A 14815-nucleotide genomic window follows, 5' to 3' on the forward strand; every position below is an offset into this window, starting at 1 on the left:
TAAGCTGTGATAGCCTAGTGGTTAGGACGTCCGCCTTCAAATCGGAGGTCGGGGGTTCGATCCCGGGCACGCACCTCTAACTTTTCAGAGTTATGTGCGTTTTTTAAGTAATTAAAATATCACTTGCTTTAACGGTGAAGGAAAACATCGTGAGGAAACCTGAGTTTCATAATGCCTGAGAGTTCTCCATAATGTTTTCAAAAGTGTGTGTATCCGCACTTGGCCAGCGTGGTAGACTATGGCCAAAACCCTTTTCACTCTGAGAGGAGACCCGTGCTCTGTAGTGAGCCAGTGATGGGTTGATCATGATGATGATGATAGACTATATTTGCCGCGCCACGTCCGCGTCGGTCAAGTACCTACGTTTGGACCATATAAGTTTGCATTCGGTCTAAAACATCACAATTTAGTCACTACTCACCCTAGAAAGCACTATAATAGTGTCAATGTTAGCTTTAGTCAATGCTATCATGGTTAGGTGTCACCCTCTATACCAACTTCAATATAATTACAATTTTTTGGATAATACTGATAAAATCAAATGGATTACATCCCTCACACTGCTTGTGACGTCATATTGAAAAGGCATGATCGTTAAAAATAACAAAGAAAATTTTATCAATGATGGTAGAGATCACTTTCGTGTTTGCGAGCTCGACTGCTCAGCTTCCTCCATGGTGTCAGGCAGCTTGATGCCCAGGGTCTCCGGAGTCAGGAAGAGGAGCAGCCCCGACAGCAGCGCGAACGAACCGAACAGTACAGATGGGAAGTGCTCCCAAATTGTTAATGCCTGAAAACACAAAGTTCCAGGCTTCATCAGAAAATCTTGAGGCATAAAGTCTCTTTTTTATTAAACGAAACCCTCATAGGATCACGTTGTTACAGACAGACAGAAAACCGTGAATTTGTGGTTACATCACACAAAAAAACTAAATTGTAGTCATGAACTAAAAATTAGTACTTTCAATTTTCGAATTAAGATAACTACATATATCAAGTGGGGTGTCATATGAAAGGGCTTTACTTGTGCATTCTAAAACAGATTTCTATTTATTTTTATGCATCATAGTTTTTGAATTATCGTGAAAAATGACGAAAAAATACGACTGTAGTACGGAACCCTCGTTACGAAAGATTTTTTAGTATGACAGGATAGGCTTGCGCTTGTTGACAATCGTGCCATCTATCTATCATCCACTCTGGCGATGAAGGTATTTAAGGTATTCGTGGCAGGAAACACAGACTCCATACTGAAGGGCATATCAAACCCTAGCGGTTCGTATGAGAAATGTTGAGCAAAAACGTTTCATGCCAGTAGATTGGATGTCACATAAAGTTTGTTTAACAGAATGCAAATATTACTGAAACACAAAAACCGTTTGTGCTACTCCTTATCTAATGGAAAATTATATATGCATCTGACTGCATTAATCAATGCTATTAAGCTCTCAAATTCTCCCTCATGCAACTTGGCTGAGAGAACGTTCGACTTGGAACTTAACTTAGTGATAATAAGTATAAGCTAAGAGTAACCTAACCTAAACTAACCAAGATTCTAGCAAAATTACTTTTATTATGATGGCTTAGCATACTATATGTGGCATGAAGGCAAAGATAAAAAATTTGGACCACCAAAGTTGCCCGACCACTCAGTAACCGTCTCCGTCTCTGGTAACTGAGGGGTAACGCAAATTAGCAATACCGCTCTCAGTAACCGTCTCTGGTAACTGAGTGGTAACGCCAATAAGCAATACCGCTCTCAGTAACCGTCTCTGGTAACTGAGTGGTAACACAAATAAGCAATACCGCTCTCGATATATTTTGATGGTTACCATTGCAGGTGTAAGAGGTGACACGACGGCCCCGAGCCGGCCCACCATCGACGTGAAGGCGAACAGGCTGTGGCGGTACCTGGTGGGGTACAGCTCGGTGGTGTACACGTACACCGACGTCACCACGGTGGATATGGCGTATTTACCGACTAAGTAAAACGTAAGCGATAAGCCGTTGTATCCTGCAAAGGTAAACACAGGGGTTTCACGTATTTTGATTTTAAAAATAAAAGAAGTAAAAAAAATTAGGTTAAGCTGTTTTATTGTAAAGAAACATAATAATGAAGCAGATAATACACTAAAAGCTAAAAAATAAAAAAGCAGGTTCCGTACCACACCACTCTCTACGTCAATCTAGAGCCACTAGAGCATAGACCAAACTAAAATAAAGTAGAATTTTTATTTAGTCAGGTTAGGCTACGCCACACGATCTTTATTATTACTTTATTTTATTTTCATGTTTTTAGGTTTTTATTTAGTTAGTTACTTTTTTTTGTTAACTAGTTACTTTAATATTTCTCATTCTGTTTAGCTCATTTAGTGCTTCATCATTACAAAGTTTCTTTCTTTCAAGTTGGTTGCAATCTAACTCCTCAATCAATACATAATCCATCCAAAATACCTAGTTTACCTAGTTTTCAGTGTAATGACTGTCTAAACTCTATGATCCGCCAATTTGTTTCGGATGCCATTTTCAATTCGAATTTTCCATCGCTAAAGTGTGCCATTTGATACCCATATTGAGGAGATTGAAAAAACTAATACGCCGTTTTGTAGTGGCGCCTGGCGGCCATCTAAGATTTGGAATTTCTACACGATGTACCTACAAACTTATTCTAATAGTTATGCTCTTTCATTTCACACGAATATTGAGGAGGTTAAAAATATGTGATCCGACATTTTATGATTTTTTAGATTTACAATGATACTGAATATACATGATTGTATTTTCATCAAAACAAAAGGTTTGTACCAAATTTCAGATCAATCGGTCAACAAAAAGAGGGTTTTTGAATTGCTTCCTAGATTTGATCCACACAAGACATTAAACCCGCTATATAAAGTTCCAAATTTGAATCACCGAGCCAGTAAATTGTATTAAATAAGTGTTTTACGTACCACTTGGTATAAAAGCAAATGCAAACTGACATCCCGCACATAACCAGAATCCACCGATCAGCACTGGCTTCCTACCGATCCGATCCAACAGCAAGATGGCGGTCCAAAACCCAGGAATTTCTACCAGAGCCACATAAATATAGTTTAGATATCTATTTCCTGACAGATTCACAGAGTTAATGATCAATCCATGATACACCAGTACATTTGTGATCCACACTATTGGAATAACCGTACAGCGCAATAGCATAATCGGAGATCTTATGACTTGAATCGGCAACCAAGGTTCGTTAGGCTTTTCTTTTAACTTCTCAGCTTCTGCGGTGTCACGGAGCGCTTGCAAAGATTTATCTGACAAAGATTTGTTATTCATTTTCGCTACTTTTTTAAGAATGGCTTCAGACTCTTCGTATCGACCTTTGCTCATGAGCCAGCGGACCGATTCAGATATAATCCAGAAGTACATTATAATAAGCAGATGTGGAGCGTAGATAATTTGTGTCAGAGGACGCCAGTCGGGCACGCCCCACGCGACCAGCCCAAGGGTGACTTGTCCTAACGCATATATTGTTGACATAGTGGCTCCTGCGATCACGCGACTTTGAGGACCAGCCAATTCTGTCACTGAAAAAATAAAGAAATAATAATAAAGAAATTTGAATTTGAATTTGAACACTTCATTTTAACTCTGAAGTAATTATTTTTAGTAGATCTATCTATTTGAATACATGCATTCAGATTTTTTTTTTGATAAATCAGTACCTAGTTACCTAAGATATAACACGACATAAAGGCCGCACCACCGACAGCTGCCTCAAGGACCCCAGTGACAAGGATCCACTCGTAGGAGTTGACGAAGGACCTGACGAGCCCCAAGCAGCCGGTGTTGAAGGTGTTGATGATGAGAGCCACGCGCCGGCCCCAGCGGTCTGAGATGTAGCCGGTGATTGGTAACATCAACATTGATCCTACCGTTCGGTACGAGCCTATCTGCGATCGCTTCCATTCTTGACACGCCAACCCAAACTAGAAACCCAGAATAGACATTGAAAAAATAATGGTCAAAATTTGCGTAAATGCAACAGAAATGGAATGTTTCTCCAATGCAAGCTTTATTACTAGCACTTCAAAGCATCGTCAAGGTCTACATGGGTGTACGTAGTAAAAATTTCACTGACACGTACAGATCGATTGGCCTTCTCGTTTCTGATTGCCAAGAGTGAATCAACATCTTCTGGACAGGTGCGTTCCATCTTAGGCTGCATCATCACTTGAAAGCAGATCTGATTGCACTGAAATTATTTCATACCACGGCAACAAGAACTAATTCCCAGAGGGCAGTCAAATATGTACATGTTTGCTTACATATAGGCAAAACAGTTGTCGAAGCTGCTCGTGCTGGTGCCTGGAATGGCGTTATGTACTTACGTCGTACACAATGCTCAGCGTGTTCTGGTACACGTACTCCTCGCAAGGCTCAGTGTGTGTGGAGTCGAACCACTCCTTAGGACACTGTCCCGCGCCGCCGCTCGCTAGGGAGCTGTTCTGGTATCGCTCGCAGTTGTCGAAGCTGCTCGTGCTGGTGCCTGGAATGGCGTTATGTACTTACGTCATACACAATGCTCAGCGTGTTCTGGTACACGTACTCCTCGCAAGGCTCAGTGTGTGTGGAGTCGAACCACTCCTTAGGACACTGTCCCGCGCCGCCGCTCGCTAGGGAGCTGTTCTGGTATCGCTCGCAGTTGTCGAAGCTGCTCGTGCTGGTGCCTGGAATGGCGTTATGTACTTACGTCGTACACAATGCTCAGCGTGTTCTGGTACACGTACTCCTCGCAAGGCTCAGTGTGTGTGGAGTCGAACCACTCCTTAGGACACTGTCCCGCGCCGCCGCTCGCTAGGGAGCTGTTCTGGTATCGCTCGCAGTTGTCGAAGCTGCTCGTGCTGGTGCCTGGAATGGCGTTATGTACTTACGTCGTACACAATGCTCAGCGTGTTCTGGTACACGTACTCCTCGCAAGGCTCAGTGTGTGTGGAGTCGAACCACTCCTTAGGACACTGTCCCGCGCCGCCGCTCGCTAGGGAGCTGTTCTGGTATCGCTCGCAGTTGTCGAAGCTGCTCGTGCTGGTGCCTGGAATGGAGTTAAGTACCCATTCTGGAGCATACTGAGGATTTTCTCCGTCGCATTGTGGTATTAGGCATCTGTAATTGTTAATAAATAGTCTGTATCTAATTATAGTTTTTTCACTTTCCTTTTAATTTTTTATGACTTTAGTCTAGTAATCACTAATCAGTCATTATCATACGTTCGTCGACAAAAAAAGAAAACTGATAATAAGGTGAATAAATAATAAAGAGATGAAAATGTGGCCACAGGAGCTCAGCGCGAGTAACTACTCGTCATGAGCAATTCTATGATAGGCAAATTGAGATCGAGGGTGTTGTTTCCGGGCACGCACTTCTAATTTTTTGGAGTTATGTGCGTTTTAAATAATTAAATATCACTTGCTTTAACGGTGAAGGAAAACATCGTGAGGAAAAATTCCGCATAATGTTAGAGAGGGCGAACATTAATATTAACAACTAGGTAGATTATGCCCGCGACTTCATACGTGTAAGTTGGTTTTTAATTCTCGTGGGAACTCTTTTCTTTTCCGGGATAAAAAGTTGCCTAAGTATATCCGTCACCGGGATGCAACCTATCTCTTTACTAGATAGAATTTGCCCGCGATTTAATCGGCGCGGGTTTAGGTTTTTCTAAATCTGCGGTTTTTCCGGTACAAAAAGTAGCCTGTGTCCTTTCTGGGGATGCAAACTATCTTTGTCTGCATTAAAATCGGCTTAAATTAATGGGCTAAAGTTAATTGAAAATCTAGCGGACTGACAGATGCACTTTCAAATTTACAATATATTTTTTCAAGTGACTTTACGGGACCAATAATTAATCTATGCTTTACGGCTCTGGGTTCTAGCCCTTTTGAGCCTTGTAATATATGTATGGGTAAGTTAATACCTCGTAGGGATCCTCGCGGTAGTAAAAATATATTCACTAGTAGCCATCGCTGCGAGAACTACCGGAAACGTCGCCAGCAGCATAGTCACCAGCTGGTACTTGCCCAGCTGGCCCAGCTCGTCCGTCAGCACGTCGTCCAAGTCTAACTTCTTCTTTACCTCCTTTTTATTACCAATTTCTATTTTTTCATCGAGGAGCATTTTTTTTACTTTATCATAATATACTCGTTGCTTGAATGTATTGCATTTGACAAGTGACTGTCGTCTCTCAAGATAACTTTACAACTATCTGCGAGTTTAGTAACTCCGCGCGGATTTGGATATTTATGTATCCCGTTGGGATTCCTTAATGTATTATCTTAGTGTGCGTGTACGTTATTAGAGGCTACATGCAAAATTTCAAGTTTGTTGGTCCATCGGTTCACGCTGTGGGTACGATACTGTTTTAGAGAGAGAGCCAGCGTGTACCAGACCTTCATTATTTTATAAAAGCTGAAAGTTTCTCTGCGTATTGTCCCCAACACAGGGAGAACATATCAACGACTGTAAAGCGATCATGGTGGCTTTGGGAGTTATCAGGTACCTAACAAAGGTATAAAAAATCTTGGTCAAAATGTAAAGTCTAATATTTTGATATTGTCTAGACTTTATACTTTGAAGTAAGATTTTTACACCTTTATTACCTGTTATCTCCCAAAGCCACCATGGTCCAAACTTCATGGTCACTGGTCGTTCCTCCCTGCGTTGTGAACAATAAAGTCAAAGTCAAAATCAAATGATTTATTCAAAACAGGTAATTAATTACTCTTTTTGATAGTCAGATGTTGGATTTGTAAGATAATATAGTGGTGATTATTATTACGCAAACTTAAAACTAAAGCTACGAGGGTTCCAAACGCGCCCAGGTCTGAGAAGAGCCCACAACAAACTCAGCCGGGTATTCTTTTTATTATCACCACTTTACAAAATTATTTAAACTTATTAGAACTATCACAAGGCCGTTAAGCAACTCATTCCCAAGCTTATCATTTAAATAAACCTTTACATTGTAATAGGATTTGTCAATTAGTTTACATTTTATGAAAACTTTGAACTTGTTGAGAGACATCTCTAATTATATTATGTCTTCTGGAAGCTTATTATAAAAACGTATAGAATTACTAGCAAATGAATTGCTAACTTTACTTAGCCTAGAGGCGGGCCTTACAAGTTTATTTTTATTTCTGATATTTACATTATGACAGTCACTTTTTTAATTTATTTATGTTTTTATGTACGTACAATAAATTTTCAAAAATTTATATTGATTATGCACTGTCGTAATTTTTTTAAATACGCAGAGAAACCATCAGCTTTTATAAAATAACGAAGGTCTGGCACGCGCTGGGTCTTAGTCCGTTTTATTTGTACTTATTATAAATAAAAAGATAGCGGCATTTCAAACAGTACAATCTTATATCTACTATTATTATACTTAAGTATAATAATAAAACTGTAACTGGACGATTCCTGTACATTTAATATTAATATTGTTGGCTGTCTGTCTGTCTGTGCACGCTGAAACTACTGAACAGATTTGAACTTACTTATAGCTAACCATCATCATCATGATCAACCCATTACCGGCCCACTACTGAGTTCGGGCCTCTCCACAGAGTGAGAAGGGTTTAGGCCATAGTCTGCCACGCTGGCCCAATACGGATTGGCAGACTTTACATACCTTCGAGAACATGAAACATGATCTCAGACATGCAGGTTATCTCACGATGTTTCAACCATTGATATTTGCCCGGGATCGAACCCCCGACCTCCCGAAAATAAGGCGGACGTCGTAACCACTAGGATATCACCGCTTACTCTATGCGTACTTATAGCCAATATTCCGGAGTAACATAGTTTTTTTTTAATCAGAAAACAATAGAGTTAGTTCGGGATATGGAATCAAAATTTTTGTCGAAATTATTATTCTAAAACTCCGTCTTTGAACCGATTTTAATCATTTGCCTTTTTACAAAGGTCGTAATGTCAAAGAACCAATTTTCAAAATTCACTTTTTTACAAAGGTAGTAATTTCAAAGAACCGATTTTCATAATTCACTTTTTTACAAAGGTTGTAATGTCAAAGAAACAATTTTTAAAATTTCATGTCTTTAGGACCAGCGGCTTAGGCTGTGCGTTGATATCTTTGTCAGTCAGTCAGTCAGGACTTTGAATTTTATATATATAGATAGATTATAGATTATTTAAAGCTTAATAATCTAAATACCAATTTTCACGTCCCTAACTTCAAAAACATAGGACTTTCATATAACCTTCTAACCCCCATTTCATCCCTTTAGGGGGGGTTTCTTAGCTGACACCTAACATCACCTAACTTCTTCATTTGTAATCGAAACCCCAAACACCAATTTTCATGCAAATAACTTGAAAAATGACCGACTTTCATACAAACTTCCATCCCCCATTTAACCCCCTTAGGGGTGGAATTTCGAAAAATCCTTTCTTAGTGGATACCTACTCTTCACAAAGAATAGACCCTTCAAATTTCATTAGGACCAGCAGTTTAGGCTGTGCGTTGATATCTATGTCAGTCAGTCAGTCAGTCAGTCAGTCAGTCAGTCAGTCAGGACTTTGAATTTTATATATAGGTTATATTTAATATTTGTTTAAATGGCAATACGTAGGCTCCCCGTGCAAAGCCGAGGCGAATCAACTAGGTACCTAGTTTAGATATAATAATTTGATCATAAAGTTTATGTAATATTATAAGGATAGTCTGTTGTAGCTTATCTGATTATAGTTATCTCGTATCTGTACAAAACTGAATTATCTCACACGGGTCGTTAGCATTTTCTGGAGTTAAACAAAGGACGATTTAAATATAGGTACTTCAAATTCGGCAGGTAGGTAGGTAGGCACAAGTAAAGGAAAAAATCCGAAAACCATGAATGTGTACTAACATCACAGAAAAAATTAAATGTTAGTTGTGGTGTGTTCCCGACAAACTAAAGTCTTTCGGGGTAGGCACGGGCCTTGAGGCCGAGTCTTCTTGCCTGGACGTGTCCTTACAGGTTCTTGGGCTACCTGAATTATTTTTTAGCAGATTAATTCACTAAATCTAAATATATAAAAGGAAAAGGTGATCAACTGATCTATGATATGGTAAATAAATATTTTTTCATTTTTCATTTTTTTTCATCAACATACAGCTCAAACTACTTACTGGACGGATCGGGCTGGGCATGCAGATTTCTATTATCACGTAGGCATCCGCTAAGAAAGGATTTTGAAAACTCAACCCCTAAGGGGTAGAAATAATAATAATAATATAATAATAATAAAGCTTTATTTAATTCCATACAGTTTTTGACATAAAGTTATAGTGAGTAAGTACTTAAAATAATTATGATTAGTAGTTAGTTAATATTATAAAATTAAAATTAGGGTTAGTATGTTAGTATTACAAATTATTTACATAAGTACCTAGGTCTAATTATATTATAATGTAAAGTTAAAGTTTATGTATGGACCCCCTTCGGGTAAAAGCCTCCTCCAAGGATTTCCACTTGGCTCTATCTTTAGCTGAGGCTAGCCACCTTCGACCCGCTATCTCCACTATTTCGTCTACCCATCTGGCATATGGCCTGCCTCTGGCTCTGGTGCCTCTTGGTCCCGACCATCTAACTGATCTTGTGGTCCATCTATCGTCACCGTATCTAGCCACGTGACCTGCCCACCTCCATTTCCTTTGTAGTGAGAAAGATAAGGCGTCAGTGACTTTTGTTTTCTTGCGAATGTCCACATTCTTCACCCTATCTTTTAATTTTATGCCTAGGTAACTTCTTTCCATTTTTCTCTGGGTAGTCTGAATTTTGTTTCTGGTTTTGTGATCAAACGTCCAAGTTTGGCAACCGTAGGTAAGACATGGTAATATTTCTGAATCCATAACTATTTTCTTAGCGGGCAACGGGAGCTGCGATTTGAATATTTCTTTATGAGCCCAGTATTTATTCCAGGTGATCGCTATTCTACGCTCTACTTCTTCTATATTTCTTTCATTGTTAAAAGAGATCTGTTTGCCAAGGTAGGTGTACTTTTCTACAAACTCGAGAGGTATGTTATTTACCAAAATGGGTGATTTGTGGAAATTAGTCATTACTTTCGTTTTGTCGAGGTTCATTTCTAATCCAACTTTGATACTAGCCTGATGTAGGTTATCGATCATACCATTTAATTGCTGTGCGGTCTCTGAAAACAGAATGATGTCGTCGGCAAACCTGAGGTGACTTAGAAACTTCCCATTAATATTGATGCCTTGTTTAGACCATGGTAATGTTTCCATTATATGTTGTAAGACGGCTATAAACAGTTTTGGAGAGATCGGGTCCCCTTGTCTTACGCCTCTATCTATGTTAATTTTTGTGCCTGTTCTATCTAACTTGACTCTACTCGTACTATTGGCATAGATATTTTTCAAAATGTTTATGAATTTTTCTTTTATATTTTGAGCTTTTAATGCTTTCCAGATGCTATCGTGTGATATTGAATCAAAGGCTTTTTTGTAGTCGATGAAAGCTAGATATAATGGTCTTCGGAATTCTAAATATTTTTCTATTACTTGGTCGACTACTTGAATATGGTCCACGGTGCTGAAGTAGCTTCTGAATCCTGCTTGCTCGATTGGTTGATGTGCGTCAATGTCTGGCGATATCCTTTCGAGCAAACAGGAAGCAAATAATTTGTAGAGGCAAGGCATGAGGCTTATAGGACGGTAGTTCCCTATGTCCGCTGGATCGCCTTTTTTATATAGTAAGATGATTTCAGATTCCGTCCATAGCTGTGGCACAGACTCTTCATGCAATATCTTGTTCCATAGGAGTGTGATAGGTGACAGTAGTAAAGTCCTTGCAAATTTGATGCATTCGTTTGTGATTCCATCTGGCCCCGGGCTTTTTTCAGACTTGAGCTTCATAATTTGTTCCAGGATTTCAGGTTCCGTGAACTCTTGAATTGGGGAGGTATCTTTGCATGTTTTATAAATATTTGTTTGATTTAATGAGTTTGTTTTGCTATATAGTTTTGTATAAAAGTCTGTAGCTATATTTATGATTTCCGTTCGGGATTTGAATTTGGTAGAGCCACGCTGAAGTGATATAATCCAATTCTTTTGTCTATCTAGCTCTTTATTCGCTTTTTTAGCTGATCTAGACTTTTCTAGGTGTCGCTGTATGGTGTTTATTCTGTAGGTATCGTAGCATCTTCTTATTTCTTTATTTGTAATTTTGTAGAGTTCCTTCAGCTTTTCTCTATCATTCTTGTTTAGTTTTGACTTATTTTGTAAACTGTTTCTTTCTTTCATAAGCTCTAGTGCCTCCTCTGACAAAATTCTGCGTCTTTCTTTACTTTTAATACTTTTCAAGCCCTCAAACATAGCGTGCATAATTTTTCGGCAGTATTCATCGGCTTTATAGTTTTCTTGTGTCGATATAAGTTCCGGTATATATGTTTTTAGGTTTTCAAGGTATATTTCTTGCTCTTTCAACGTTTTCAGAGTTGTTGATATATTAGAAAAGTTCCGCCTACTTTTTTTCATTGATTTCAGATTGATTGTAGCTCTTAGTAATCTATGGTCTGAGCAAAAGGAGAATGACGATAGTACGTCATATTTAGAAAATAAGTGGGGTTTTGTAGTCATAATATAATCAATCTCATTTTTTGTATTTTTGTCTGGAGAGATCCATGTCCATCTATTTTTATCTTTTAACTTGAACATGGTATTTATAATTTTCATGTTGTATTCATATGCGAATTGAATGAGTCTTACGCCGCGTATGCTCCTGTTCCCATAGCCATATTTGCCGGTAACTAAATGCTCATGGCTTTTGGGTATCCCGATCTGTGCATTAAAATCCCCCATAGAGATTATGTATTTTGTAGAGATAGAGTCATGAGCTTTCGCCAAGTCTTCATAGAAGTTGTCTATGTCTTCTTGAGATGAGCCTTCAGTAGGTGCATATGCCTGTATTATTGCAAAAAGTAAGTCTTCCATTTCGATTTCCAATACACAGACTCTCTCCGATATTCCGCTGAATTTTTTAATATTTGCTCTATATTTTTTCTTGACTAGGAAGCCCACTCCATAAAGACCTTTGGTAGTGCCTAGGTAATGCATGATGTAATCTTCATCCTCGATAATATTCTCTCCTAGACGACGGACTTCACTCATACCTAATATATCATGGTTAATGTTTTGTAGAGCTGCCTTTAATTCGATAAATTTTTTTGCTGACGATAATGATTTTACGTTGAGAGTACAGATATTCAATTTGCTTTTCTTTACCATTTGTGTTTTCCTTGGAGGGTTTTGGTCGAACTCTCCCGCGGTGACCAGCCGTACTGGGAGATTGTAGGGAGGTAGAGGGTCCTTTTGTGGTTGCTATACTGCGTTGGGCTGTGTTGTCTTCGCTTGGCCTTGAGAAGAATGTGTCTGAGAATAGTTTAGTTTCGGTTTTTGTATTATATAATCTTTCATGTAAGTTGCTTTATTTTTCTTAGATGGTTGTTTATTACTATGTAGAGCTGTTTGACTGCTAGCCTGAGAAGTCTCCGGGGATTCGGAGAGGTTTCTCTTGTTTAAGTGGTTGCGAGAAGCGGGCTTGTTCTTGTTCAATATAACAAGTTTGTCATATTTTATAAAAGCAGTATTCCCTGCCTCTTTCTCTTTCTGTAGTTGGCTTTGCAGCTCCTTGCGCTTGTTAAGGACTTCCATTGGGTAATCTTCTTTCATGTAGTACGAGGTGTTCTGTAGACATTGCTTGTTTTTTTTGAATTTTGATTTTAAATCCCAATGTAGAGAACGATATCACAACCGGCCTGACTTTCTCACCTTTCTTTCCCAGTCTTCTAACAGCTTCGATGTGGCTACTATCACATTGGATTTTGAAGTAAGTATTTATTAAATTAATTATTGTGTCCTCTAAGTCGTGGTAAGATTTTTCTCGCTCTTCTACTCCGAACAAGACAAGATTCTTGCGTCTAGTATGTCTTTCTAGGTAGCTTATTTTTGTGCTTTGTTCAAGGACTTTTTTCTCCAAAAGTTCGTTTTTTAATTCCAAACTGTTAAACTTTTCGTTGATATTGTTATTAATTGTGTTTTTAATATCTTCCTTCATCTCTAGCATGTCTTGTTTTTGTTGTTTTAGATCTTGTTGCATGTTCAGTAACATATTTTTTATTTCTTCCATATTGTATTAAGATTTGTGTATTATGATGTGACACCAAGCGACCTCTATCTTCTGGTAATACTTCTTTTCAATTCCTATAAATCATTTGACTGTGCTACAAATTTCGAATCCAAGTTTTCAATCATTTGTACAACAGAAAAAAGTTTATTTCGGTGAGTCGTTTGTTATCGATAAGAAGTCGCCACCTAGCGGAGTTCAACGTGTCGGCATATAGGCTCCACGCAGAAAGTTCAGCGCACGCTCGCTAGATGGCAATGCGCGTAATTACGCTATGATTTTGCAGAGTGATTGATGCACAAATTTTTAGGTTATCGATATTTCACTTTATACTAATAATCCAATTCGCGACTTTCACACTCGTATTTAACTTTAATTTTCAAAATCTGGCATGTCAAATTCTGTTATTAGTTCGAATTTCTGCGTTTTTCTATGTTTTAGCACTATTTTATTTCCTTCGTACTTGGATCACTTTTTCACTTATTTGGCACAAAATCTTGCTATAGCTTCAGAACTTCATTTCACTTCTATAGTTTGTCATCTAATAAAACTTATGTACCACATTTTAACACGAATTTCATGCTAAATAGATTTAAAAATAGTAAAAATACACGGAGAATAACTCAGACAATGTTAACGGTCGCACTGCAGCGCCCTCTCCCGGGGTAGAAATAGGGGTTTGAAATTTGTGTAGTCCACGCGGACGAAGTTGCGAGCATGAGCTAGTTACATATAGATGGTGCAATTGTCAATAACTAGCAGTGTTGCACATAAAATATTCATCTTGTACGATAGTACGGAACCCTTCGTGTGCGATTCCAACTCGCACTTGACCGGTTTTATTTTTCTAATGCTAAACCAGACAAGGGCGAGTCAAACTCGCGCACCAAGGGTTCCATACCTCGGAAAAATACATTTATTTTTTGCTTTGAATCAGAGACAGACAGACAACCAAGTGATCCTAGAAGGGTTTCTTTTTCGTTTGGAGATACCTAAAAATTATCTTAATTGTTGTAAGATAAAACATTTTATTAAGTAAGTATCTTAAATTATAAGATATTTTTTATATTGTATTTGTTTATGTTGTATATTTTTATGTTGTATTTATTAATACTTCTAAATTAATATTATGTTAACACTTTAATATTTACAATACGAGTAGTTCATAGCTAGCTCTGTTTGATAAAAGATAGCTGACATCCCGGAGACGGACATAGACTAGTTTTTATCCCAGAAAATCCAAGAGTTCCCATAAAGTTTTCAAATAAACCTGAATCCACGTAGACAAGGTCCTCGACTTCATCAAATTGTAAATATTTATGTATAGTTTACCAAACCATGGGTAACTAATAATTATGACCGGTTATTATTAATACTTACCTCATTAATTACATTTACCGTAAGATATAATGTAGATAAAGAATTAATAATTCACTGACCGGGAGCAATTTAATTTTATCCGTTGAGGAGTTCCGTTCTCCATTCAAGGTATTCACCAAAATATCTTCACCTTTGAGTGAGACGATTTGACGATACTCCTTTCAAATAATAAAGAATTATTATTGAAAACGGTTCCAATATAACGAAAATATAAAATAACATTGCAAAAAAAA

At 38.2% G+C, this 14815-nt stretch overlaps 1 protein-coding gene across 1 annotated transcript; it reads right to left on the reverse strand.

The window, feature by feature from the left end:
• Nucleotides 1-628: 628 nt before the first annotated feature.
• On the reverse strand, nt 629-6169 carry LOC117986738 (organic cation transporter protein-like). The gene is made up of 6 exons (XM_034973610.2): nt 5963-6169; nt 4923-5151; nt 3722-3977; nt 2952-3575; nt 1833-2014; nt 629-790 (listed from the first exon to the last, which is right to left on the reverse strand). Exons 1-6 carry the CDS (start codon nt 6160-6162, stop codon nt 635-637), a joined length of 1647 nt encoding a protein of 548 aa, XP_034829501.1. The 5' UTR covers nt 6163-6169; the 3' UTR covers nt 629-634.
• Between the last annotated feature and the right edge of the window lie 8646 nt (nt 6170-14815).

The sequence above is a fragment of the Maniola hyperantus genome, chromosome 11, assembly GCF_902806685.2.
Source record: "Maniola hyperantus chromosome 11, iAphHyp1.2, whole genome shotgun sequence".
Lineage (NCBI taxonomy): Eukaryota > Metazoa > Arthropoda > Insecta > Lepidoptera > Nymphalidae > Maniola > Maniola hyperantus.